The sequence below is a fragment of the Parasteatoda tepidariorum genome, chromosome 7 (assembly GCF_982258835.1).
Source record: "Parasteatoda tepidariorum strain Cologne lab strain chromosome 7, Ptep-v5.0, whole genome shotgun sequence".
NCBI classification, from domain to species: Eukaryota; Metazoa; Arthropoda; class Arachnida; order Araneae; family Theridiidae; genus Parasteatoda; species Parasteatoda tepidariorum.
This window is the reverse complement of record NC_141761.1, coordinates 95,581,724-95,607,697: the sequence shown is the minus strand read 5'-3', so window position 1 is coordinate 95,607,697 and position 25,974 is coordinate 95,581,724. Positions and strand designations below refer to the sequence as shown.

The 25,974-nt window shown below is 30.5% G+C and overlaps 2 protein-coding genes across 6 annotated transcripts in view; both read right to left on the bottom strand.

Annotated features, from left to right (window-relative positions):
- The window catches only part of LOC107449723 (DNA (cytosine-5)-methyltransferase PliMCI), a 66,779-nt gene extending 50,340 nt beyond the window's left edge, over positions 1-16,439 (bottom strand). The window contains exons 1-10 of one of the 2 annotated variants that reach the window (XM_087168305.1): positions 16,074-16,439; positions 13,069-13,105; positions 9,028-9,070; positions 8,790-8,883; positions 6,954-7,115; positions 4,052-4,157; positions 2,696-2,805; positions 2,491-2,612; positions 1,543-1,635; positions 1,247-1,398 (exon numbers count right to left, since the gene is read on the bottom strand). In XM_087168305.1, coding sequence (XP_087024431.1) covers positions 1,247-1,398; positions 1,543-1,635; positions 2,491-2,612; positions 2,696-2,805; positions 4,052-4,157; positions 6,954-7,115; positions 8,790-8,883; positions 9,028-9,070; positions 13,069-13,105; positions 16,074-16,126 — 972 coding nt within the window. In that variant the 5' untranslated portion in view covers positions 16,127-16,439. Of the gene's footprint in view, positions 1-1,246; positions 1,399-1,542; positions 1,636-2,490; positions 2,613-2,695; positions 2,806-4,051; positions 4,158-6,953; positions 7,116-8,789; positions 8,884-9,027; positions 9,071-13,068; positions 13,106-15,891; positions 15,941-16,073 lie in introns of those variants that run through there. The other variant, XM_087168306.1, reaches the window with a different exon arrangement.
- A 5,418-nt stretch (positions 16,440-21,857) lies between these two features.
- cwo (transcription factor cwo) overlaps positions 21,858-25,974 on the bottom strand; it is a 78,570-nt gene continuing 74,453 nt past the window's right edge. For all 4 annotated transcript variants that reach the window (XM_071183123.2, XM_043039589.3, XM_043039588.3 and 1 more), the window contains 2 exons: positions 25,717-25,899; positions 21,858-25,031 (listed from right to left, as the gene is read on the bottom strand). In XM_071183123.2, the coding sequence (XP_071039224.1) occupies positions 23,737-25,031; positions 25,717-25,899 (1,478 nt within the window). In that variant the 3' untranslated portion in view covers positions 21,858-23,736. The remainder of the gene's footprint in view (positions 25,032-25,716; positions 25,900-25,974) is intronic.

Here is a 25,974-nt window from a genome sequence, read left to right as displayed (position 1 = left end):
GATTAATTTCAAAAATAAGATTAATGAATTTTAATTCTCTGAAAAAAAAAAGATGTTTCCTTAATAACCATTTTCGAAGTTAATAGAAGTTCTTTTTAGTTTTTATTTCAGCAAAAACCATAATTCAGCTGCGTTATTTATTTTCAACTAATATAAACTAAACACAAATTAGGAACTAGACAAGATTCAGCACTGGAACTGCTAATTTAGCCGTCGGACATAAAACCTAATTTAAGGTTATATGTGAAAAAACAATAAAAAAATGTCTTCCCTCTTATTTTATAGCTGTTGTTAAACAGCCAACCATATTTTGAGCTTACGACTACTAATGTTCATCTCTTAAGCCTTATATCCGTCGTTGAACAGCTGACCCAATTTTTTTGGGTTTAAGACTACTAATGCTTAATTCAGTAGCCTTGTAATTTTGAACCCACTACAGAAGACAAGAAAACTGCTGGATCAGTATCTCCTGAGGTATTGATTTGTTATGGGAACATGGAGGACTTTGCGACTCGATAGATTCAACATGCACCAGTCACCATTTACTACACGGGGAGTCTTCAGCCGGCTGGAATTGAACCCACAAACTCTTGGACATGGGCCCAGTGCCCTACCAACCAGGCCTTATATCTTAAGCCTTGTAATTTTGAACCCAATCCAAAAAACAATATGAAGGCATTTTCCGGATCAAGTATTGGGAAAAAATTGCCTTTGTGGAGAACTTTTTGTCCGCTGAACTTACATGGACAGGAAAACCATGAAAACCTCGCACAGTTAGTGTGTTGGAAAAAGGAGTCTAAACCATGATTCATCAACCACTAAATATATTTTACATCAGCAGCACGATCGGTGTGATCTAGGTTTGGAATTCGTTTCGATCAGCTATAGGTGAGATTAGAACCAGGATCACCTCATTGGAAGGCAAACACTCTATCTCTTATAAATATTTTCAAAATATAGTTTCTCATTGATTAATATTTTAACCACTATCTTTAGATACCTTATTTATAAAGTCGGGGTTCAGTCGAAAGAAGGACGATTTTTTAAAATTCCATAGCCAAGAAAAATTTAAAACCGCTTCTCTAGAAAACACACAGGAGAAAGCATATTAGGATAACTTTAATGACAGGAAAGTGTCTCGATGTGGAGAGAACCTATTTTGTTTTGTTTTTTATTTATTTACTGTAATTACTTCTCAGAGTATATAATGTAACTCAAAGGCATAGATAATTTATAGTTTCCATACCTCTAACTTGTTCAATAAGTCTTCATAACTAGCCTCATTATTTTCTATAAGGCATTCAATAACACACTTGCTCAGATATATTTTCTCCTGAACAGCATTCATATAAGGAGCATAGAGTTCACTTGGATTCAGCAGAATATATTCAGCAAAATCTTTCAAAGAATGAATATGAATAATATATTTTGCAACAAATACTTAGTAGAAATATGAAATAATGTAAAATAATGATTACAGAATTAGAAATTAAATAAACCAAAAGTTATTAACTATATAGAATAAATCTCAATTAAATTTACCTGTTCCCAATCCAATGAGTGCTTTGCTACCACCATCAAAACCAGAAACGTACCATTCATTGATTGGTCCTAAGTTTCGTGCCAGCACACCACCTTAAAATAGTTAAGATATAAAAATATATTAGAAATATAATCAATATAGAAGATAAAGAAGTCTTTCTTCTGTGATATTTTTTGGGGACTATGCCAAATATATATATAGCTTTCTAGCACCCAAATTTATGACCCAATTTTTTCGAAATTTTGTCTACTCTCTATATTTTTGAGGATCAGGAAGCCAAATACGTAAAAAATAAATACAGGTTTATACAAAGAATGTATGTTTTTGTGTCTGATTTAGTAATTCAATTGATAGTTCGCACTAAGTGATTAGCATATTTAAAGACATACCTAAAAACTATTAAGATTCACACTTAGTACGTGAAAATCCAATCATTAAAATGAAAGTTATTTAGGGTGATATCGTTTTCATTTTGCGCACTATACACTTGTGAAACATCATTACAATGTAATTCCAATGGAACATATTTTGCTCCGTAATTTTCAAAGTATTTTTTTTATTACGAGTAATTAAAAAGTAATAAACGTTGAACAATATAGCAAACATTTGATAATTTTTTAGCATTTCTTAAATTATGTATTCACTGTCAAGAAAAGCATAAAAAATAGTAAATTAAAAGAACAAATTAGTAAAAAATTGTTTAGAATAACTGGCTCATGTAAACATGAATAAATACATCATAATAATTCATCATATTTATTATTCAAAACCATTTTAAACCTTTATTGTAAATAAAGTTCAACAGCAAAATTAGCCTCTTAAAAGTAGAGCCTCAAAAGTAGTTTGTAGTCACCATATTTGAAAAAAAGTCGTTTTAGTTAACTACAATCCGAAATTCTTCATTTTGGAAGTAAAATTTATGCAGACTAAAATCATAACATATTTACCATGTGTATCAGATGGGTCTTCTACGAAAATTGGTTTAACATAACCGCTAATGAATAATTCAACATTCTTCTCAATAAGGCCTTGATCAAAAGGTACAAGATGTGTGTGCTTATCATAAACACTGAAACAAAAATTAAACATACATTTTGAAGAGAGGGGGGAAAATCAGTGGTCTAACTTGCAATTTAACGAAAAAATACATACCTGAAATTTGTAATGCGATGCTGCACTCTTTCATTAATATCCACAGTGTCGTAATCACCTTCAGTATGGAGTGATAGGATTGGTGCAGTTAACATAATGAACTCTTCTTGCTATATAAAAAATCACATGCATTAAAAATAAAATGTGTAGCATAATATAAATCAGCAAAGATAACACATTTACTAATTATGTACCTAGCAAACATGATGCATTAGTGTTACTCAAAGAAAAATTTTAGAGAGTAACTTCACGCTCCAGTTTGTTTTTGGGGAGTGGGGAGACATTTAAAATAGAGATTATGAGAGTAAATTAGAGCCAGTTAATAAAACAGGTTATAATTAACTGACAAATTATACGAAGGAACATTTTAGAATTATTTCTTGCAGATTTAACTAAAAAATGTTATTCCACATTATTTCCATTTTTTTTCTCAATATAGGGGCTAAATAGATTAATTTTTCTAAAAAAGCAACATTTATTAAGAATATGAAATTTAAAATTTTAGGCACTTTCTTTTATTTCAACCATTTAACAGTATGCAAATAAGTATTAAAACAGGTTATAATTAACTGATAAATTATACGAGGGAACATCCTAGAATTATTTCCTGCAGATTTAGCTGAAAAATATTATTCCACATTATTTCCAATTCTTTTTCTCAATATAGCGGCTAAATAGAATAATTTTTCTAAAAAAGCAACATTTATTAATTAAGTACATGAAATTTAAAATTTTAAAGACTTTCTTTTATTTCGACCATTTAACAGTATGTAAATGAAGATTAAAACAGATAATTAACTGATAAATTACATGAGGGAACATCCTAGAATTATTTCTTGTATATTTAACTGAAAAATATTATTCCACTTTATTTCCAATTTTTTTTCCTCAATATAGGGGCTAAATAGATTAATTTAAAAAAAAAATAACAACAAAATTTTTTAAATAGTATATGAAATTTAAAATTCTAGGCACTTTTTTTTTGTTCCAAGCATTTAACAGTATGTTCATAATTTATGTCACAATCGTCACTTCTATTGACAACATAAAAAAGGGAGATTTGCTAAACTACCTGGAAAGGTAATCAAATTGCTTAAATTGAGAACTTTTTAGATTTTATTTTATTTTAACATGCAATTTTTCCTTCAAAAACAGCTGCAGCTTTTAACAGAGTTAAAATAATAGCAATTGCTTATGTCCAGAATACATGAAAGGAGTAATTATTTTAACTAATTAGGATAAATTATTTTAACTAATATAACAAGTTTTAGTACAAAACACTCAATTTAATGATTGGAATTATTTAATGAATTTTTTGCATTTAAACTTCTTAATTGAATATAAATTGCAACTTACTGCCTCGTCAGGGTCACCAGGATACAATTTTAAATCTGGACCATCTAAATGCTGTCTACAATCTGGACATCGCATAGGCAACAATGAACTTTTTTGTCCATTTGACCTAGGAAACAATATGAAGGTCAAACAATTCAAATGAAACAGAAAAGAAACTTTATGATTAAACAAAAGTTAACTGAACTGAAAAATAATTTTAAAATATAAGCTAGGCATTTAAAGCTTAATTATATAACTAGTTACCATCACAAGATAAAAAAAAAGAAATTATTAGTAGATGTTAGAAATAAAGATTTTTTAGCAAACTATTGTGCGCCCACCATATAAAGGGTATATTAGGAATTTTTACAATCAATAAAGGTATATACAAGAACTGTATTGCACTAAGAATTACAAATTTTAATTGACTGTAATATTTTCCCTTGAAATTGATTGAAATCTAGCTTTTTTTTATGTTGTCTTCAACTATAGTTTAGAATAGCAAAATATACAAAATTCATGAACATATGAAAATTGACATCAATTCCCATACATATACCTGATAAAATTTGATTTTTGATCAAAACTTTCTACTGAGTTTGTATTAATTTAAAATGTGATTCAGATGAAATAGGAACATTATACTAATTTTAAAACTTATTAAAATCTTTTTAAGCAAACAGTTATCACACAATTTTTTCAAGTGGCCAAATAACATGTGTGTATTATTCAGACCAGTGGGAAGTGGTCGGAAAAACTACATTATTTTTGCAGTTTACAGCAATTACTTTTTTTTTAAATGTAGTAACTACAAACTACTTTGGAATTGTAGTAATTACTTCACTATCTTAAAGGAGATGAACTTTGCTGAAGAACTTTAACATTGCATTAACGCCTATGTTCAAAATGGTTTCGAATAAGAAATTCGCTTACTATACATATGAGGAAATAATTAAGAAATATGTATTCACATTTACAAGATCAAGTTTGTTATTCCGAAATATTTATTTTTCTCGAATTTGTTCATTTAACTTTCAACTTTTTATGCATAAGAAGTTAAGTACATCGAAAATACGTTCAGTTTTTTTAAAAATAACATTAATGTTTCATGAGTGTGCATTCGCATATGAAAGTGTGGTCAAAAAATTAATTATCTAATTTTCATAAATTGATGGACCCACGCAGATTTGTAGCCATCAAATTTGAAAAATTAGTTGCCTTAGAACCGTGTTTCTTTTAAACTGACGTTAAAAGTTGTTGCCAGGAATCGCTACAAACTACTGGTTTTTTGTATCACAACACTCACAACACTATGAAAAAAAGTAGAGACTACAATAGTTTTACTACTTCTAGTGCGCTACTTTCAACCACTGTGTGTTCCGAATGAAATGACCATAAAGTGCAAATTAGTCTTATTTAAGGGCATTGGAGCATATTGTTAAAAGATACACTTTTTCCAAAAGCGAAATATTTAAATCAGATTGATCCTTAGTACTGTTTTCAGTACAATTTGCATTTATACTTACTAACAACATAATAAATAATACACAGAAATATCCAATTATTTCTTACTAAAAACACTTTCCTAAACAATTTGAAAATGGAGCTTATGAAATTACTACTGGCCAAACATAAATAAATTGAGTTAATAAATTTCTAATTTACTATAATAATATCTAACTTCTAGATTATCATTTAAATGTAGTATTTTCACGTTTTATTTTTATTATTAATATTAAATATCTCAGTTTACAACCATTTATTGTTATTTTGAATTCTTGCACTTAGAAGCTTTTTCCATTAACATCAATAGCAGTGTAAATAGTATACACAATGGACCACTTTTTTATCAAATATTATGGGCAATGATATATTCATTCGATATGATAAAATTTTTTGTAATAACTCAATAATCGACCCAAAACAATTCGATTGAGATTTAATTTTTCTTTCAAAGCAAACTTTTCATGGTAATGCAAGGTAGTCAATATTTGTTTGTGATGCTAAAGTAACCTTTACAGAGCAAAGTGGAGTTGATTAAGGACTCCACTACTATTTTCTGTTCATATTTTTCAAGAAAGAAATTAATAATTCGATAATTCTTTTATTAGTGTTGTTTTGTAGTAGCAGTATTTTTTATTCTATCAAGAAATATCATTACACCTAGTAATTAAAAATTAATTAAGTAAAATAACTTCAAATGAACCCCTTTGCCATTCTATTGGATTAAAAAATAATAATTTTTTGTCACATATATATTATATATATAAAATTAAAATATGTTCTGGTCTTGATATTTTACAGAAAAATAAAAATACTGATATATACATATTAGGAGAGCTACAAATTAAAAACAAACTCCCCTAGGAAAAGGGAATCGAAAAATTGAAGTGAGATCAATACAGATTGTCATGCAAAGGTTAATTAAAGTATATTTTTGCTATTTTAAATTCTCTTACCTTTCCCTTTTAGTTTGAATAATTAAAAGCGCACAGCAATATTGAAAAAAATTTTCAGATTGCATAAAAAAGGTATTTCTTAAACAATAGCTAAATAAACATAGTGCCTATACGAAATTGAACATTTTCAGCCTTTTGTCGTTAACATTGAATTTGAACTAAAGAAAAAGAATTCTAAATGCCTTAAATTTAATTTTGTATCTCAAATAGAGACTCCAGACTTAGTCTTGCTATAAACATCACCACACTTATAATGCTTCATTACATAAAAGATTCATTCCATTTTCAGTTGAGTTTAAAATTAATTCACTCTTCACTAAAAACTTCATTAATTCACTCACAAAAAATAAATTTCACTCTTTCAGTTGAGTTTAAAATTAAACTCTTTGCGCGTATAAATTATTTTATTTAATAAAACTAAACAGTTTTTTATTACTAATGGAATTTCAAAACTAGGTACATACACTTTGTCACTTGATTTAGATTTTTTTGATTGCCCATTGGAATTTTCATCTTTTTCCACCTTCCTTTTGTCATCTTCTTCCACTTTACCATTTGATTTAGATTTTTTTGATTGCCCATTGGAATTGGAATTTTCATCTTCTTCCAGTTTTCTTTTGTTTTGCCTATAAAATTAACATTTATTAAAACAATTAAAGAAAAATTAGAAACAAAATATTTTAAATACATAAGATTTTAATACATCATGTAAAAATGATTGGAGAACTTTTATTATAACATAAAAACAAAACTGGAAATTCATGCTTTAAGTAATGACTTTAATGAAGCCAACTTTTCACAAATAAAAAAAATTAGAAAGAAAAAAAAGATGAATAATTTCGAAAAATTTACAAACAAGAGAAAATGAACAAATAACAAAATAATCTCAAAGAAAAAACATGACTTACATGTTTTAGATAATGCATACAAAATAACATAGAAAACATTATTTAATTGTTTGCTTTTAGCAAAATGCAAGGCTAATTTGAAAAAAAAAATTACATATAATAATCTAACATGTGAATCACAAAAATGTTTATTTTAATATATTGATGAGTTTAAATACAAGTTTTCACTAACATACAACACCCGTGTATTGCATTGACTGTCGTCTATTGCACTACAGTGTATTGAATTGACTGCCCTGCAATTTCATGACCCCTGACTCTCCTTGGGAAATTAGCTTCCTTTGACGTAGAGCGACTCTACTCGAACAAGATTACCAAAGAAATTTCTACCAGTGTGCTTTCAGCCCATGGGTATATTTGATCCTCCGCGGACATGACACCACCAACATACAACAGTTTTAATAGAGGGAAAAACTAACTTTTGACCCTTAAAAATTTATAAAAATTACTGAAAAGCATGTATCTGTTTAAAGCAAACAAAATTACAGAGTGAGATAATATTTTTTTCTAATTGTGCCAAAGTTAAAATATTTAAGAACTTCCAAGAATTAATGCAATGCAAAACCTTGTAGAGATGAAATTTTTTTTAAAGTTCCAAGTAAAAAGCTCAATTATATCAAAGATAATGAAACATACACAATTGTCCAAAATTAACACTTTTCTAAAGTTACAAAACGTGACAGTAAAAATGCTAAATAGCTTTTATTCTTTTTCATTTTTGCTATCACTTTTATATTGACTACCGTAGAAACTTAAAGGAAAAATATAGGATAAAGTGAAATCCTTTTATGAATATGCTATGTATTTTTAATGTCAGCATCAACACTGCAGTGTATTGCATTAAAAACAAAAAGGTAGAAATCAGATGTCCATTCATATTTGTATACTACAATTGTACATAAATATCCACATTGCAGTGTATTGCATAAAAAATAAAAAGGTAGAACCAGATGTCCATTCAAATTATACAACCATGTAAAAATATCCACAAAGTAATCAACATTCCAGTGTATCCCACCATCAAAAATAAAAATAGAAACCAGAATTCTATTCAAATTTATATTATACAATTATGTTGAAATATATATCCAATAAGTTTTAGTTAAGGTTTGTGTGCCTTATTTGCTGCAATGAAGTTATTAACAAAAAATGTTTACCTATAAAGATGCCTAAACAAAAGTCAAAATTTTTTTACTTAAAACTAAAAGACAATGTGGAAGAAAGAAACTAACCACGAAAAATATAAAATAAGGAAACAGCTTTGAAGAATAGAATTCCACTGAATTCAATGTAACTAAAAAGTTGTTTTAAGAGAGAATGAAATTTTCATTATTATAAACAATCTTTTGTTATAAATAACACAGAGAATATTAATAATAATAAAAATATTACATTTTGGTAAAAAATGAAGAAATAGAAGGCTGTTGTCCTGTTTCCTTTTTAGATTTTCGAGAAGACTGTGCAACTTTTACTGTTGTTCTTTTATCTAAAAGTATACATAAATAAATTATATTTTATAAAACATTAGGTACATATGACTAGGTACATTAGGTACATACGATGTTTAATTCTAAGAAATAGCAGATATAAAAACTATAATTCACTTTAACCCTCAAAATGTTCCACATACCTGATGATTCAGAGGAACAATTTCCATTGTCTACACCTTCCTCCTAGAATAAAAAGAAAATTATAATAAAGTATTATGCAAACTATTTAAGGGAAATTAAAATATGAACATGTATGCCTTAAGCAAATACACTTATAAAGAATAATTATTTTTTTAACAATATTTATTTTCATTTCAAAACAAAACAAAATGATAACTATTGCTCTATATCAGGGCTTCTTAAACTTTTTTATATAACGACCCCCTTCAAGCTTAGGAAATTTTAAACGACCCCCTCCTCCATATAATGAAATATATATTAACCGTAGATGTAATATCGCACTATTTTACAATGTAAATAAAATAAGGATTAAAGAATACGTACCCATTCATTTCACATATATATAATTGGAAACGTTTACGGGATTTCGGTCGTAATAAAACACAATAAATAGAATGACATAAAACTATATATATATTTATTCAATAGAAAAAATAAACTTTTGTAACAATTTTTTTATAAGAAAACATAAAACTATATCTATATATTCAATAGAAAAAATAAACTTTTGTAACAATTTTTTTAATAAAAACATATTATTAACATCAAACAATATTAATGTGACGGATGTGATTGTTTATTTTTACACAAATAATTAAATCTAGGCTCAATTTGAGTTAGTGCAGATCGTAATAAATTTTCAACATTTATTAAAGTTAAACGGTATTTTGATTTTATGTAAGTTAATGTGGAAAAGGCTGATTCAGATAAATATGTTGTACAAAATGGCAGTAATTTGTTCATTGCCATTTCCGATAGTAGGGGATATTCTGATTTGATTTCTATCCAAAATTCATGCACAGGCACTTGAGAAAATCTAAGTCGCAAGGTAGTATCACTTGTTAATTCGGCAAATTCTTCTTGTGCTTTTAAGTTTAAAAAATTAATTTCTTCCATTTCAATTGAAAATGGATTGCAAATCCATTGTTGTGTATCGATATCATTGGGAAAATACCTATGCATGTAAACTTCCATATCCTTCAAATGATTAACTATAATTTTTGTTATAGGAGTATCTTTTTTTGAAATATTGTTACTAATTATATACTCGTCAGTAAATGGAAACATTTCGAGCGATCCACTTTCCACTCTGTTCTTCCATATAAGAATTTTTTTAACAAAGGCCTCAAGTTTATTTTTTAACATAAACATATTAACGCAGACTCCCTGCATTGATAAATTCATATCATTGATTTTATCAAAAATATCTGCCAAATAGCATAGCTTGAGAAGCCATAAATTATCTTGAAAATAATCGGCCAAATTAGAATTTTGCTCTGTTAGAAATATAAGAACTTCATCTTTTAAAGTTAATAATCGTTTTAAACTTCGACCTCTTGATAGCCACCTAACTTCAGCATGTAGCAATAAACTTGTATAATCCGAATCCATATCAATGCACAAATTTTTAAACAATCGACTATTAAGTGCTCGACTTTTAATAAAGTTAATGATTTTGACTGCATCAAAAAACACAGTGTTTAATTCTTGTGCAATTTTTTTAACAACAAGTGCCTCTCGGTGAATCATACAATGTGTAAATGTAATATGATCATTTCCAGCTTTAACAAATGCTGTAAAACCAAGATCTTGTCCGGTCATTGCTGCAGCACCGTCCGTGCACACACCAACACAATTTTTCCAATTTAATCCTTCTTTTTCAAAAAACTCATTTACTTTTTTATATATATCTTTTCCACGAGTATGACCTTCCAGAGGACGACAAAACAGTATATCTTCATGAATGCTTCCCTCATAAATATATCTTACAAAATGTAACAACTGTGCCATTTTTGAAATGTCTGTCGACTCGTCCAGTTGTATTGCAAACTTTGAGCTGTCTTTAAGCCTCATAAGAAGCTGTTGAAATTGATCATTGCTAATGTCTGAAATTCTTTTGGACACAGTGTCATTTGATAATGGAATTTTACTAATTTCAGCAGCATACTGTTTTCCATGAACAATTTCAGACATTCTTATAGCTGCAGGTAGTAAAAGTTGCTCTCCAATAGTAAAAGGCTTTTTCGTTTTTGCTATCAAATACGAAACTTCATACGATGCCAATAGATATTTATCATTCAAAGTAACATACTTCTCCAAAGTGTTCTTTTCTTTATTTGATGTTTGCAAAAGACGCTCAAAATATTCTATTGGCTTTTTTGATAACGTTGCATGTTTAGTATTCAAATGTCGTTGCAGTTTTGACGGTTTCATGCTTTCTGCAGCCAAAACTTCTTTGCAAATTAAGCACACTGGTTGTTCTCCATTGTTGTGAGAAGAGCATGTGAAGCCATACTGCAAATATGATTCGTCATATTTTCTTTTTTTTGTTTTGCTAGAAGTCGGATTTGAAGCACTGCAACTTGGTTGTGACGGCGTGGCAGACTTATTAGTTGGAATTTTAATTAGCTATTTATCCATGATGGTTAAATAATAATAAATAATTAAACAAAATGTAATTGAACTTTAACGTAATAATTAAAAACACCAACTGAAAATTACACAGTAAATACACACATGTCACTACGAAGACAAAGCTGAGTCCAAACTGAAGTACAAACAGAAAAATAACTACACTCGAATCTTTACCAGTGCAATGACAACAAATTACGATCAGATCAACCCCGACGCATGGCGTGTTCAAAGTGTGCAGCGCACAAAGGCACCGTATCACAAAGACGCCGAAAAAGAAGCTTTCAGTAATTTTTTTTATTATTCTTTTATAAAAATAATATGCCGATTCGCCTAGCCTAGCTTGATTATGCTTCCGTATTGTATGTGTAAGCTGTAAGGCGACGCGGCGTCTGGGTACTTATAATCACTAAGTTATCTTGCAAACACTGACGCCGGCGGCCAGACATCAATGTCGAACGTTCAGTTGAAAATCGAGGAGCGCGTTGTATTTATTATTTTAAATGCTACTTCCATATTTTCATTTATAGGCCCTACATAACAGTTTTGCATTGCCACTTTTTTCAAAAAATAGTTATAATAAAACTACAATAGTATTTTGTATGATTTTTATTTGTATTTATATTTGTACGTAGTGTGTATACTAATTTTAAAATTTTATTTATAATGATTGAAAAGTATCAGATCTTTGCGACCCACAGTTTAAGAAGCCCTGCTCCATATTACAGTATTTTTTGGTGTGGAAGTCGCCACTGCCAACTTTTAACTACAAAATGGATATAATTGTTTGAATTCAGTTTACAATACAACTCTTAAATACACAGTTGTAAAAACTGGATTTAATATAAAACATAAATTATGAAATTTTTCTTCACTAAAAAATATTTCACAAAGTTGGTTCTGGGTACGATACTTTGTTCTTTCTATCTCAAACAAGGAGAATGATTATTTTTACCTCTAGAGAATAGTAAACAAATATATAAATGCACAGCTAATAAAAAAAGGTTTAATGACAAATGCAACATTTTTATCTGAAACTGTTTCTTAATATTGTTTGCCAATATTAACAAGTTGCCAATATTTTTAAAATATAACAATAAACCACATGGAACCATTTTAATACCTAAACAAAGAGAATGTATCTTTTTGTCAACAGAAATATTATGCTGACCAATTTGAAAATGTGCCCTAAGCCTTTCATATGGGAGATTATTCCATATTGTGATGCATGGATCACAACCACCATCTACAATTGCCAAAATGTATTTTAAAGTTTAATTAATTTTTTTTTAAAGCGTGTAGAGTTTTTCCTGCATGAGGGTGCGAGTTGGTCCCTTTCAATGATTTTTTGCAAGCAGCGATTCTAAAAGTCGTCAAGGCGTCAGATCACAATATGGAAATCTTCTGTACGTATTCAAATCAACATATCTTCCTACAACTTAAAAATGTTTATTCACATATCAACAGATTCCATACTTCCTCTATCTGATCATTATTTTACTTGAAAAATATTGATATACATATTGCATAAAACTATATTGCATAGATATTGAGAACTATATTGCATAGAACTATAAGGCATAAAATACCTGTTTCTTCACTTTTTCTTCAGTTTCTTCATCAGATCTAAAACAAAATAGTTAAGAATACCAAGTTAAAATAATGTGATAAATAATAATTAAATAACAAGATTAAAATATTGTAGATAAAAATATAAAATTGCATAATGCAGGGGTCTGTCCAGACATTTTGTGAAAGGTCCGTTTTTCGTGAAATTGTGAAAAAAATTGCTCACATTCTTTCAACTAGGGTCCGCTTTTATGAATTTGTGCAAATAGGGTCCGTTATTGCAAAAAAAAAAACTTTTTCAATGAGTTTTTAAAATTGTAAAGACATGCAAGATTATGCTCAACACTGTAAAATTATAATTAAAAAATTTAAATTTTAAAAAATAAACAACTCTTGCTGCTTCTAAATTAGAGATGCAACATACAAATAATTGGTATTTAGCCTATATTGCTGAACGCAGAATATTAATTTCGGATGAATAATGGCAGAATCGTCTGCCGAAGACAAAACTTAATTCGTTTACATCCATCTTTCTTGTTTTCTGCCCTGAAAAGGGTTTATTCGATTAACAAAATAATAATGAAGATAAACAAATTTGTGAAGGATCCGATTAAAAGAAAACTCATTTTGTGAAGGGTCCGTTTTTAAGTTAAAATATTTTGTGAAGGGTCCGTTTTTAAGTTAAAATAGTTTGTGAAGGGTCCGTTTTTATGAAAAGATATTTTGTGAAGGGTCCGTTAACGGACCCAAATTTCTTCTAAACAGACCCTTGTAATGGGTATACTAATGACGAATTGCTGAAATAAAATTTCCTTTGTAGCAACATTCAGTAAGGATGTTGTAAAAAAAATAATAATTTTATGCTTCATAGACATTACAACAATTAGAAAGACTTCTGTAAAAGAAACATACAGATTATAAATAAAATCAATTTGAAAAATAACTTAAAAAATTTGCAATAGAGAACTAACTACTTAACTACAAGGCACATCCAGAGAGTAAGTTTCCCTAATTTTTTTTAAAAAAAAGAACTCACACTTTCAGGAACATATTTATTGGCAACAAGTACAGCAATGTTTCAGCTATTTTTCAACATAGTCACCACCAGAATTGAGACACTTATCATATCGTGGGATCAACATTTATATCCCTCTGTAGTAGAACTCTGCTGTCTGTGAATGGAACCAGCGTGTGACAGCTCTTCGTCTTCAGCTCTTCATTGTTGCCAAAATGCTCAGCGGAGGACAGGAATTTCTTGAAGTGCAAGAAAATGTGAAAATCGCTGGGAGCAATATCAGGGCTATAGGGTGGATGGTCAAACAACTCCCAGCCAAATTTTGTCAAAATAGCTGTTGTGCGTCGTGCCTTATGTGGACAAGCATCTCATGGAGGAGTGCAACACCTGCAGTAAGCATTCCACGACTCTTGTTTTGAATGCCACGTCACAATTTCCGCTGTGTTCCACAGTAATGGTAGACATCTGTCACACGCTGGTTCCATTCACAGGCAGTAGAGCTCTACGACTGAGGGATACAAAAGCTGATCCCACGATACAAGTGACTCAATTCTGGTGGTGACTATGTTGAAAAATAGCTGAAACATTGCTATACTTGTTGCCAATAAATATGTTCATGAAAGTGTGAGTTCTTTTTTTTTTTAAAAAAAATTAGGGAAACTTACTTTCTGGATGCGCCTTGTACTAATTAACTAATAAGCTTATAATAGAGTACTATATCTTTTTTAATTTTTTACCTTTAATATGCTATTTTAAAAGGTATGCAGGGTACATTAATATGAAAATAAAATAATGCATTTTTATTAATTATTCTGATAGTCTTCATTTTTAGTCATTCTCAAAACTTTTCAAATTATTTTTAATGAATAGAATGGTTTTCGCCATAGTCATTTTTTGTTCATGAATAAACATTAGTTTGTATATTAACATCTTAGCAAAGCTACCAATGTCAATTTTTGTTTAGGTGACAAGAATTAGTTGCTATGCTAAGTAAAATTTATTACGAAAAAGAGAAAATGTCTGCATCAGTACCATCACCAAAGTAATATCAACTTCCAGACAAGAATAAAAAGGGACTTATCAACAAAAAAAAAAGGGGGACAAATAAAAAAGAAAAGGAACAAATAAAAAAAAAAGGGACAAATCAAAGAGAAGGGACAAATTCAAAAGTTTTCTCAGGAAAGTCTCTTCATAACTTTAAAAAAAGTTTGTTGTCTTGGCAATTGTAGGTGGCAGGAACAGGTACCAATATGGAAATATCCCCATGAAGACTAAACAATAACATCCATAAAAATATTATTACAAAATAATTAAATTTCAAATTGCCAATTCACAGAAATATTAATGAAATAAAAATTACGGGTTTATTTCCGTATCGTGATGTCAAGCCAACTGCAATCGCCAAGGTGCCGAATAGATTTAAAATTTGCAATTTTTTTTAAAAAAACATGTACCTAGATATTTGTTTGGGGGTGACTACGAGTTATGACTTTGGAGTTGGTCCCTTTCTGTATTTTTTTTTTTTTTTAGTTTTTCGCGCAACGCTGAGCGGAAGTTGGAAATCTCCCCCAGATTATGCTGGAATACAAAATTTTTGTTCTATTAATTTAATTTTTCTTCACCTTCAAATACAGAATATTTTCAATATTTTTATGCTAAAGAAATTTACTCTCGAGCTCCGTAAGAATAGAAGACCATAAATAGAATATATAGTTTCTTATTAGATTAAAAAATTTTCGTCCATATACAGTTTCAAAAATATACGTAGGTAATTGACATAAACTAGGTATGGTTATCATAAACATTTTTACCAATTAAAAATACTCACTTTCAATTAAATACATTATTAACAAATGCAGAATATTTAACTAAATTTAGGGAACTGTTAAATATTAAAAGAAAAACTTGTTAAAAACAACAGCAGAATAATTATAATGTTTACATAAAAAAAATGTAACTTAAAGAATAGTACAGGTATGCGTATATTAACTAAAATAAAGAGATAATTACATTGCTGGAAGATCTGACTTTGATGGGGATAATGGTTCAGTTTTTATTTTCATTTTAATTAAATAGAAATAGACCAATATCAAATGAGAGAAAACTCGGAAAGTAAACAAAAATTTCGCGCCTCTTAGAACGTCATTGCCAGTTTTATATTTCAGTACACTACTTAACTGTTAGAAATTTGACCAAATAGAATACTTTCAGTTTAAACATCACTGAATAACTACTTTTTAGAGACCGTTCTCACTGCGTAGAATATTATTACAGGTGAATGCGCGAGTCATGATAAATTCAGTTACAGTCATTCGAAAAAAAAATTTCGAGTGACTGTAGTTGCAGTTGCATTTTAAAGACTGTTTCTCTTGCTTTAGATTTTTTCACATACAAATGAGAACCAGATTGGTGAGAAATATTCCTCCTTGAAAAACTCTCCAATCAAGTTCTCATTACTATACGATTCTTTCGCATCGGCACTATAAGGACTGTTAACATTCTGGGGGTCCCGTAAATGTTGCGACAAACTTCCAGGGGAAGTACGGCATATAGTATGGATTGAGAATTACATCGGAAACCATGCCTGAAAATGTTAAGTCGGGGAGCTTTATCGCTATAATGAATTGTTATATATCGTGTGTCTTTAAACATCAGGAATTTTTATTATCTAAATTATCTTACTTTTTTGTTTTCTATTAATTATTTTTGAAAACTGCTCTTGAATAAGTACAATATTAGCTATTTTATCGTAATTTAATGATTCAGTGACTAACTGGACAAGCTCGCATAATCATTAAATTACAATTGAACAGCATTTCTGAGCCTATCTTAATGGAATTCTCGACAATATCTAATAGTAACATAAAATTAACATGAAATTAAAATATTTTAGAAAAATAAAACTGCAAGTTCAAAGGAACATGAACAACATGTCCAAAATAAGAAAGCGCCCCTATCAGCGTAAGATGACATTTCCCGTCATGGTTTCTGTGTAATTAATTCTTAATCCTTATGATGTGCCCTACTTCCTCTAGAAGTTTGTCGCAATATTTACGAGATACCCTGCATATTACAATAATGTGCATTATATAGTTTCATTTTTATGTTATTTAATGTCCATAACAGTTTAATTATTTAGTTCTTTCTTTTTTCCCTACTATGCTTAAAGCATCTGATCAGCTTGTTTTTTTTAAACAGAAAGAGGAAAAGAAGAAAGAAAGGAAGGAAGAAAAAGGAAAGGGAAAGAAAAAAAAGAGAAAAGAAAAAGTGGGGGGAAAATTGACACACGAAATACGGCATAAACGTGATTTTTGACATTGAACATTTAAGGAAAACTTAAACTTCAATTTTAAATTTTCATGTATATTTAGCATTATTTGTTTCAAAAATTAGAATTTCTCTTCTAGCTAGTATTGGCACAAAATATTAGCAGTTATCAGCAAATGCCCAAACTTAGTTAATACAAATCATATTTATTATATACCCTTGCCTGCATGTATCCCAAACTGAATGTTGTACTTCAAACCTCCTGAATAGATTATTGAGAAGGCGTTCAAGAGGCTAGGCCATTAATATTTTCAGTTTTTTCTCTCTTTTTTTAGGAAAACTAATGCTGCTAATGATTTCTATGTTTGCTTCTTGCTAATAAGCATAAATTAGATTCAGTATTCATTAATATGGCAGGGAAAGACCCGTGTTCATAGCTGCGAACTGTCGTTGGATATATTTAAAATTTTTTTCAAAATTCTGAAAAAATTATTTTGGATCACTATGTGAGATAATTTTATTTTAATTTAAGTGTTTTTGAAAAATACTATACCCATTTTTTCATATAAGTTCAATTTTAAAAAGATATGTATAAATTATGAATCTCAAATTCGGTGTGATTCTTGAATTTTGATTTATCAGAGCAAATAATTTTCCAAAAGCATTATTTATAAGAAATGTTTGTTTTCATATTTCCAGCTGATTCGCGTAAAATCTTTATTATTAACCTTTATCTTTACATTACTAATCTTTATTGCCAAAGCTTGATTCAAATTTAGCGTATTTACTTCGATACCTCAAGCTAAGTTTTGTAGGAATGATTAAGAGGTAGTCAAGGGCTCAAAATTTAATAACAATTATTAATTTTATATACCTTTATAATGACAACTATTAAATTTACATAATGGATACCCTTATGAATATTTTTCTTTCAAAAAAAAATTCTTAAAGGTATCCATCTTATCTCTTTTTCAAAAAAAAAGGGGGGGTTGGGAAGAAAATTAATAATAAAAATAATTAGAAACCGGGAAAAAAATCCGAAAAAAAGGAAAAAAATGTATAAAATCCGGTAAATAAAAGATATAATCTTTTCGTCAGCTCACACGATTATATCCGCAAAAAGGAGTGCTATCTAATATTGTATCAATATAGCCAAAGAAAATTATATCAATACAATTGTGTGAGGATTTTACAAAAAAATTTACGACAAATAAAATAGAACATATTAAGTAAAAATAAAAATAACACGTAAAAACAGAAAATAAAATATAAAGAAAAAGCAGAATAAAATATGAAACGAAATCTATAAAGCGAGTCGCGAATTCAGTATGCGCCGTAAATAAAACTTGTCGTTAGAAACTTAGAATTACGAACTTGTGTAATAATAATTGTACAAAGAGTATAATGGAATAAAAAAAAATACTACCTTCATTTATAAGTGCAGGAATTATTAGCCGTTATACTTGTGGCTATAAAAAATTATACTTTTAAAAATATTATGGCATAATTGACATATTTAGTGAATAAAGCGCCAATTCTTTCATAAGAAACCTCTTTCAAATAAATATTGCGGTGCAGAAATAATATGCAAAATTTTTAAATTTACCACCCTTTGTCATTTTCCATAGATTTTGTCAGTTAATGACAAAATTGAATTAATCTTCCTTTTTCCCATTCTTTCTTACGAAACCACTATCAAATGAACACTGCGGAGCAAAATATAAAAAAATTAATCGAAAATGTCCTACCGATGATTCCAAATTAACAGTTTCAAAAAAATATCTTTACACCCAGGGCCGGATTAACCTATAGGCACACTAGGCACGTGCCTAGGGCCTACAAATTTCAGGGGCCTACGAAAAACTTGGGAGAAAAAAATTTGTTGACAAAAATAATTTAGCTTTAAAAACAACAAGTGTATTTTGCACAAAATTATGAAAATACAAATAAAAATATATTTTTCGGTAATAAATTATTTTGCAGGATCTTGTGATGATCTAATATATTACTTTTTTGCGATTTTTGGATTCAACGAAATCTTGTATTATGCTGTCGATTTCCAAACTACGCAAAATCCATATTAATAAAAATGTAAAAAAAAAATATGCAAGAAAATTTTAGCATATATTTTGAAAAGAGTGGAGGAGTGGGAGAAGGAGGGCCCAAAAACGGCTATGCCTAGGGCCTACGAAATGTATAATCCGGCTCTGTTTACACCTGTATGGAAACTGGACATTTTAAAAATGATGAAAACCATTCTTTGAAATGAAACCAGATTCAAATGAACTCCTCGGTACAAAAAGTTAAGAATTCATAAAATGTTAGCAATACTCACACACAGAAAAAAATTAAAGTGATTTTATTGTGCTCTTTGATCAAATAAAGGCTGCCCCAATTTTGAGAGTCAAAAATCCGAATTCCTCGACAAAAAGAATGTTTATTCATTAGAAAGTGCCCGCGTTACTTCCGATTTTGTAATTTTATGTATCGTCTGCTTTAAGAGTTGGAAGTTAATAATCAGAAACACAACCAAGTCACTATAAACAATCAAACCGATTTTGTTGTTTTCTTCCCGCCTTCATCACTACTTATTTTACAGAGTTCGATAGATTTTTCTCCCTTTTCTTTAATTTAAAAATTAATTAGTGACCTCCAATTAGTACATTTTTTGAGAAAGATTCTAAAAATGATTTATAGAAGTGGTAATTACGGAACACTTGTACATAAAATTCAGTGATATTACTAACACTAACTGGAAATATCTCTGATAATTTATTATTAAAATCCGGTTTTTGACGACTTGAAGAAATAAAATCATCGGAATTTTTTTCATTTGTCTGGTGGAAATTGAATGCATTTGTCTTTTGCTAGGAACCGCAATCAAGAGTCATCCTTATATAAAGGGTGACCCTGAATTTGTAGGCCAAACTTTAAGAAGAGGTAGATCATGAGAGTTGCGTAGCAATCCATGATTGAACGCCGCTGGGGTCGTTTAAAGACTGGCTGCGAATGCGCATTCGAACTGAAACTTTTTGCAGTTTTCTCAACATAATTGGTCCCGCAATGGACCGATCGTAAAGAAACGGTTCCCAGTAGAACACCGAAGTCAAACATCACAGGCAGCGGTCAGTAAGCGGGTGGGTGATCACTTTGATCAACTGCGTAGGGACCTAGGTTGCGCGGTATCGGTCCTCGTTCTACCTTTAAGTGCTCGACTTCGCGTGCTGTTCGTCGGGCTACCAAAACAGGGAAGCCACCCTCTCTGCAGAGGATCAAAATTGCAATAGCGTGTCCTTGGATCATGCTCAGGGATGTTTCCCAGACCGTCGCCAATAGCTCATTGTGCGGCTCTAGTGCGACATAATTGAAGTGCCTACCTAGCTTAACATAATTGTCGACAATTTATTCAAATAAAGCCCAGAAATATCTTCATAATACATTCTTCATAATTTCGCGGATTAGGTAAATTGGTTACCAAATCATTTAGTTACAAAGAAACTTTTATACGTGTGCCTATTTGAATGTAATTTTCGACAACAACCATCAATATTAAAGTGAACCGAATGGAAGTAACCGCGTTTAATTAAACCGCATCAAATTTGGCGGATTCATCTTCCTTAACATCCAGTTGTTGTTGTTGTTAATTTACGTCGCACTAGAGCTGCACAAAGGGCTATTGGCGACGGTCTGGGAAACATCCCGGAGGATGATCCGAAGACATGCCATCACAATTTTGATCCTCTGCGGAGGGGATGGCTCCCCCGCTTCGGTAGCCCGACGACGTGCGCGAAGTCGAGCACTTTACGGTAGCACAGTTTAACGAGGACCAATACCGCACACCCTCGGTCCCTACGCAGACTGATCCAAGTGGTCACCCACCCCACACTGACCGTAGCCAGTGATGCTTGACTTCGGTGATCTGCTGGGAACCGTGTCTTAACGATCTGTCCACTGCGGGACCTTAACATCCAGAATCTTTAACTTTAAACCAGAATCTTTAATGTGAAATCCGAACCGGTCTCCTAAGCAGCGTATGATACTTCCGATTACGGGTTGCTATGCATTTGTCAGTCACTCCTTATGATGAACCCTACATATCTTTAAAGTTTGGGTAAGGAATTCGAGGACAACTTTTAACGGATTAACGCACAACTTATAAACGGATTTTTTTTATTTTTAATAATTTTTCTACATTGTGTTCAAAAGTGGTAAGTCCAAGTTTGAGAACATTTTTGTTCTTTTACCTAATTATTAATTAGGTGAAAGAACAAAACTAAAATTCTTTTGATGGCTGGTGGGAAACACCTCTATGACATTTCATCAGGCAATAAAACTAATTTTGATGTTTTTCATTCATTAGCGATTAGACAACGTGTTTGTTTTTTTATTCGCTTAAATAATAATTTGCGATCCTCAATGTGCATATTAATTTAACTTCATTTTCGACAAGAATTCTAAAAATACGCATTAAGGGCGGTCAAAACGGAACACCACGCATAAACAGTATAATAAATAAACAAATAAAAGTAAGATTTCTTCCTTTTTTTATTGTAACAATGATTTTTTTTACAAATTTCATGAACATACAACTTTATTATACAATAAACATGACATTTAGCAATAAATTGATACAATAAGTGTTACACATAAAACCAGTATGTGTATTTTCAGTGCAAATGTTGGCTTCCCAGAGGCACTTACAATAGCTTTTTCTCTCAGTAACAGAACTCAATCCTCTCACTACTAAGGTTATCTTCATACAATTTAAGAACGATAACATTTTATTACTCAACTTGCAAAAGAAAGAAAATACATAATTTTCAAATGTAGTAATTAATTCCGCATTAGCAGATAACTTAATCATTAGTACTGACAAAAAAGTAAGCAAGATTTATTAATAACTGCGTGCGTAATAAATCATTAGTACTGGGCGATAAATGGTGAATTATTGATATTTTTTAAAGATAGCGATAATGATATTTTAAAATGTATTCTCATGATATATAGTGAATATCATGTCTTACTGTAAATATCAATAATAACAATATAAACAATAATAATTAACAACGATAATAACGAGATCATTATGATAACGATAAATATCGAGTGCCATAATATCGCAATTGTTATCAATGAAACAATTATAGAATACAATATTTATCGTAAACGTAAATAAATTTCATTTGGGTAACGCAAGAATGGTCCAATGTGAAAATAATGTAAATATTAACTGAATCGTAAAAATCGATATATTCAGATATTATATGACAATATTAAAATTCTGATGTCGCCAAGCACTAATGATTTAGTAACCAACTTTTGGAAGATTTTTATCATGGCAGATAAATCCTGGCATTCTATTAATAAAGCCAAAATATGTGAATATATTCATAAAAAGCAATCAAAAGCTGTTTGTTAATCAAATGAAATAAAGGATAATTGTCTTTGATTTGTCTCAATCATGTATGGTACAATACTTCTTTCATAAAATTCTCTTCAATAAATATTAATATTTAGAACTATTTTTAATATAAGCTCCTTTTCAAATAGTAATTTTATAAAAGACTAATTTTATGCTTTATATATATATACTTTCTACAATTAAGATTTCGAAAAATTTTAAATTTTAAGATAAATTTTTTTGGTATCAATTGAATCACGAAATTATTTTATTTAGATAAATTATTCTGTAACTTCGCGAAAGATTAATTGACAAATTTAAATATACATTTATAACAAAGTAAGTTTGATTACTATGCAGATTTTCTTTTCAAAACGGTTTCGATTTTTTTTTTATCACAGAATTTTAAAAATAAACACGTGCACTTCAACAACTTTCTCTTGATCTATGCAGTCCATATCACAAAAAGCATTCAAATCCTTTTAAATAAATTTGGTTTAATAAGTGAATTTTGCTTATTAAACACTAAACTAATAATATTTTCAACACATAGAAGAGTAGAGCTTAGTGGAAGAACATGCTAAGCAAGTTTGTGTGTAAACCAGTTGTAGAATGAGCAAAAACATTAGATTCACAAAACATCTCTCCTCCAATGATAACTGCTTTGATTAAATGAATGTTCTTTATTTGCAGACAACCAAAAAATGCACTTTGTATGAGACTTGAAGACGTTCTTCCACTAAACTTAACAATTCACTCAATTAACAAGTACATCTGAAAAGTTTAGTGGAAGAATATGTTGAGTGAGTATTAGGAAACCAGTTGCAGTTAAAAACGGAAAGAAAAGAAAAAAATATTCACAAAAGAACTTTTCCATTAGAAATCGCTTGCTTCCAAAAATGCTGTTTAATATGTTCTTCCACTAATCTCGTCAAATAACAATTTGTCTTTATCATAAAAAATAGTACTTCAAAAGTTTTATTTTTGGATAAAGCAATCAAGACTTTAGGAGCAGGTATTTCTCGGGGGACTGGTGGGGCATGGGTAATATACAGGCCTTTCAGGAAACACGTACCTTTCTTGGTACTTGCTCATTAAAAAGGATGATCTGTAATGGTGTGGAGCAGTATCGTTCAGTTTTTCCACTTTCACAGAATTGTTGCTTAAATTTACACAAATACTAATAGGATGCAATACAGGTGTGAGATCATCAACTCCAGCCAAGTAAGGAACTAAAATTGATGATTCGATTGTCAATGGAATGTAAAATGTACCTTTAGGGTGAAGAGCAAAAATGGGCACCCCGCTCTGAATTGGGCTGGGAGATCTATTTGACAATCGGTCTGGAGTGCGGGAATAGGGTGACAATGTCGGCGAAAGCGTGCCATTATGAGGTTTGTGCAAACTGGAACTCGAGTTGTTTTCGCCATTTGTGCTGTAGCCCGAACTGCTGCCATTTGAGCGACTCGCATTAGGTGGAGGACTGGGATTTGAACCACAACTGCTGGCAGTTTCGGCTTGCGAGTCCCAGTGTTGCGTACCGTAAGAGGAAGGAAGTGCGCCGTTTTCTGGGTGCATAGTCCTTTCAGGTATTTTGACTGTAAGTTCAGAAGATAAGCGATTACTGGAATAAGGTGAGAAAGCATGGCCTGTATTTGAATTGCCATTGCACAAGCCATTAGGCACAAGTCTTTCATCCGGAGATTGTGCCGGATGGCACGGACGCAAGGGATAAGGCTCTGGCACATGTAATTTATTGTTATTATGATCTTCGTCTGGAAGAGACATTCGATCAGAATGATGGCTGTCTGTTGGTGAAGACGTGTGGTGTCGAATGTCATTGTTGAACCTGTGCTTAATATTGTTCTTAAATTTGTAGTACCCTTCCTCTTGCTTAGGAACCTCGTTATGATGGTCTGGTGGGACCACTACTGATACGGGTTGGGACATGGGTGATGGTACTGGTGCGGGAGTACCGTTGCAGCTCCTGGGGTTGGGTTTTAGAGAGTCTTTGAGGGGTACGCCAGGATTTTGAAGCATTTCACGAAGCTGACTGGTTGCTTTGATGGGCGTAAGGGATTGGGGAGATGAAAGATGGCCGTTGAACTCCATTTCTTGCTTCATTTCAGGAACTTCCGAATTCCGATGTTCATAAGAGAAGGGGTGACCATTGTGCGGTGGTAGATTTATAACGGGATCCGGTAGATAGCATGAGTTAGAATGGTTGTCTACTTCCATATGAATAGCTGGTTTAGAATCCTCTGGTAACACAATACCCAATGCTTTCGTGTATAACAGGCCTGTAAGAATATATATGTATAAGTGGAAATAATTTCTCCAAAAAATTGCATTAAAATTTCACTTGGTAAAAATAAAAAACACTGACGAAAATTTATAGTAGAACTAAAGTTTCACATTTAACTAAAACTTCATTATAATTCAGTATTAATTATTATAAAACTTGTTTCATTTCAACGTTGTCAGAATAGCAAAATTGGAGGAAAGCAGGCAGAGTCAATGTTATAAAGTCTTATTTTTGGTAACAATTTTCAAGCGCCAAAAGAGCGAACGTTATGACGCCAACAGTGTAAAAGAGTGTTGGGGATTTGCAGATTTCAACAATTGAAAGCATTTCTCCTGGCATTAACCTTAATTTTCAAGCGCTAACGCATAAATTTAAAAACTAATTTTCGTTATCGTTATTTGAAAAAACTTTTTTATAAATTTTGGCTCTTGTCTTCTCAAGGGGTGATGCTGTAATTTCTAAAATTATATCAAATATAACAGTTACGAAGTAACGGGCAAAATTTAGCGATGGTAAGATTTTAAAGTTAATCAAATAATAAAATTAGATACGTAATCATTTATTTATACTCGCTATTTTTTATTTAAAAAAAATAAAAACATTAACGACCGTAGCGGTTACAGCCTATTGTGTGCGCTGCTAATATTATGATAGTAAAAAAGAACATAAAAAATTCTTACCTCCTCCTCCTAATTTCTCAAAGTGTTTTATAAGATGTTCAGACATTCTTCCAACAAGAGTTGAGGAGAACATTCCTTCGTTGTCTGAGACATATTTAACTGCCTCATTCAAGCATTCACTGTAACCAGACTTATATTGTCTCTTGTGATCCGATTCGGTCGTTCTAGCAACTTCACAGTTATCTAAAAAAAAAATTCAATAACCGTTTAGCAAACAAAAAGTAAGTACCATCTATATAAAGAAAGAAATAAAAAATA